The sequence below is a fragment of the Pterocles gutturalis genome, unplaced genomic scaffold, assembly GCF_000699245.1.
Source record: "Pterocles gutturalis isolate BGI_N339 unplaced genomic scaffold, ASM69924v1 scaffold5565, whole genome shotgun sequence".
NCBI classification, from domain to species: domain Eukaryota; kingdom Metazoa; phylum Chordata; class Aves; order Pterocliformes; family Pteroclidae; genus Pterocles; species Pterocles gutturalis.
The window spans coordinates 49,361-51,944 of NW_010140574.1; the positions used below are offsets into that span (position 1 = coordinate 49,361).

Consider the following 2,584-nt stretch of genomic DNA (forward strand, 5'->3'; position numbering starts at 1 on the left):
CTGCTGGAGAAATGTGCGAGCAAGCATGAGGCGGCGAGAAGTGTCGTAAATGCGGGATACACTACGTTCCCAGAAAAACAAATACAGTTCTTAGGGGGAAAAAAAAATGCCAGTGATGCCATGCTCCTCTCACTGGGAAGCAGCTAAAAAAAAAAAAAATCCTAAACCACCCTAAAATGATACATCTGCAAGAAATGCACATCTGCTCAAAATGGGAGTCTGGCTGTGCCCTGCTCCTCACCACCAGCCTGTTCTCCCTCCTTCCCCCCCCCAGATCACTTTGTATGAAGGCAAATCCTTCACGGGCAGGAAGCAGGCAGCTGCAGCAACTTCCAGGACCAAGGTTTCCTCAACCGGGTCAACTCCATCTGCGTCCAGAGCGGGGCTTGGGTCTGCTTCGATCACCCTGATTTCCGAGGGCAGCAGTACATCCTGGAGCACGGCGAGTACCCCGATTTCTATCGCTGGAACGGCCGCAGCGACCACCTGGGCTCCTGCCGGCCCGTCGGGATGGTGAGTGGGATGGAGCTGCTGTCGGGCTTTATTTCTCCTGCTAATGGGAGCTCTGTGAATAAGCATAATAAAAATCTACGCTCTTTAGAAATAATACATCCCATTGAGAAGGAACTAGTCTCCCAGGGAAGGTTTGCCACCCTGTGCACGGGGGGATGCGTCGCCTTCGTCCCACAGCGCTGCACGCCCCGGCTGTGCCGGGATGAGATCTTCCCGTGTTTTTTCAGATTAAGTGTCAAGGTCCTGGGAGTGTCACATTTCCTTTTTAACACGAGCCGCTATGAAATACTTAATGGGGGAATTAAGAAGGAGGGCCGTTGCCCTTGGAGAGGCAGTGGGCAGCCCCAGGGCTCCCCAAACTAGACCCATAGGGCAGCTGGGCTCCTCCTAGTGAATTTTAGCTGAATTCTCTGCTGTTGCAAACTCCCCCCCAGTAATCCTAAACTAAAACGATTTTTTTTCCCTGTGCTAGATAGCCCTTCCCTTATGAAGCTTTTAAAAGCACCGCCCAGAAGAAGGTTTAATGGGAAGATTAAAAAGTAGTAAAGAAAAATGAATCTGGGTTAGTGATTTCCAATCAACTCTCCTACCACTCATCACCCCTGGGACAATGATGAACCCATTTGGGGCTGGTAGGGTTTCTCACTGGCCCCGAAGCTGCTTTTTGGCAGGGCAATGGGTTTGTTTCGGGTCTGTAACATCCTTCCTAAAGCACCTCCTCCGTGGTCCGTGCACGGAGGGATGCTCTGCCTCGGGCCCTGGAGCCCAGCCAGCACGAGGACATGCCTGTCCTTCCCTCACGATTTTCCCTGCCAGATGCCAGTGATGCTTCACGGGATTTCTGCAGCGCAGCTTCCCAGCGGGATGTTTGCTCAGGCACTGTATCCGCTGGGCTGCTGCTGGCGGCCGCCTGCTGTGGGGTTTGGCATCGCAGCCCGGCTCGCTTGTGCGCTGACGGCGTTTATTTGAAATATGCATTTAGGTATTCTCTGAATTTAGCTTAAAAATATCCCTCCGGCTCTTTCTGTCCCACATAGCTAGGCTGCAGAAATCTCCCCAGAGGACTTCATGTCGTGTCACCCTGAGGTGCTCACACAGCAATGATGATGCTGGGAAGGTTTTTTTTTCTTTTCTCTTAATTTTTTCCTTAAAGAAAGGCACAACAGCTCCCATCAGGACCCCCAGCTATGCGTGGAACTGGAGGCGATATAGATTAGTGTATGGAAATAGTCTAACACTGTACATTCGGGATATTTATCCCTTTTTTGCTGTGTGAGTGCACGGAGAGCAGGGCTGCAGCTGCTGCTGTGTTGGGGACGGAGGGTTGGTGGGCTGTTGGAGGGGGATCAGCCGATGGGTGAGGGGCTACATGTGCCTGGGTGCAATGCAGCCCCCGAAGGATGTGTTTTCATGGGCACGGCAGCTGTAAGAAGGTGCTAGGAGGTGGCATGAGTTTGTGCGTGCTCTGTACACTGGTGGTACTGGGCTTCACATTTCCCTTCTGAAGCACCTTTCTGCCTTCCCCTTTGCCTTAGAAAAGCCAAAGAAATAATTTGCTGCTCTTTTTTTTTTTTTTTTCTTTTGGTTGATTTAATTCCCTTTGTCCCCAGCATGGCGAGAATTACAGGATCGAAATATTTGAGGGGAGCCATTTTAGCGGTCCCAGCCTGGAGCTGACGGAAGATTGCTCCTTTCTGCAGGGACAAGGCTGGGACAAGACCTGCATCAACGCCCTCAAAGTGTACGGAGACGGCGCGTAAGTAACCCCACGTGTCCCGGCGAGCAGCCACTGCCGCCCTCCCTGCCCCCTGTGCCGGCTGCCGCTCTCCCTGCCCCGTGTGCCGGGGAGCAAGGCGGCTGCGGAGACTCCCCCCATTGTGGAAAAGCCTGTCGATGCTGGGGGAACTTGGAGAAAGCCTAAAATTGTGAGTTAAGCCTCTGGTTTAAAGACAAATTTTAGTCCCTGCCCATTGCGAGCTGCTTCACAGGAGCAGGATTTTTGGAGGGTGGCAGCTGAGCACAGGGTGCAAGAGCTCTGAGCCACCTTTTTAAGGTGTATGAAACAAGAAGC

General features: G+C 52.4%; 1 protein-coding gene across 1 annotated transcript in view; it reads left to right on the plus strand.

Moving 5' to 3' along the window:
• The window catches only part of CRYGN (crystallin, gamma N), a 2,473-nt gene extending 200 nt beyond the window's left edge, over window positions 1-2,273 (plus strand). The window contains 3 exon segments of the mRNA XM_010083718.1: window positions 275-311; window positions 314-513; window positions 2,124-2,273. Of these exon segments, the coding sequence (XP_010082020.1) occupies window positions 275-311; window positions 314-513; window positions 2,124-2,273 (387 nt within the window).
• Window positions 2,274-2,584: the final 311 nt, after the last annotated feature.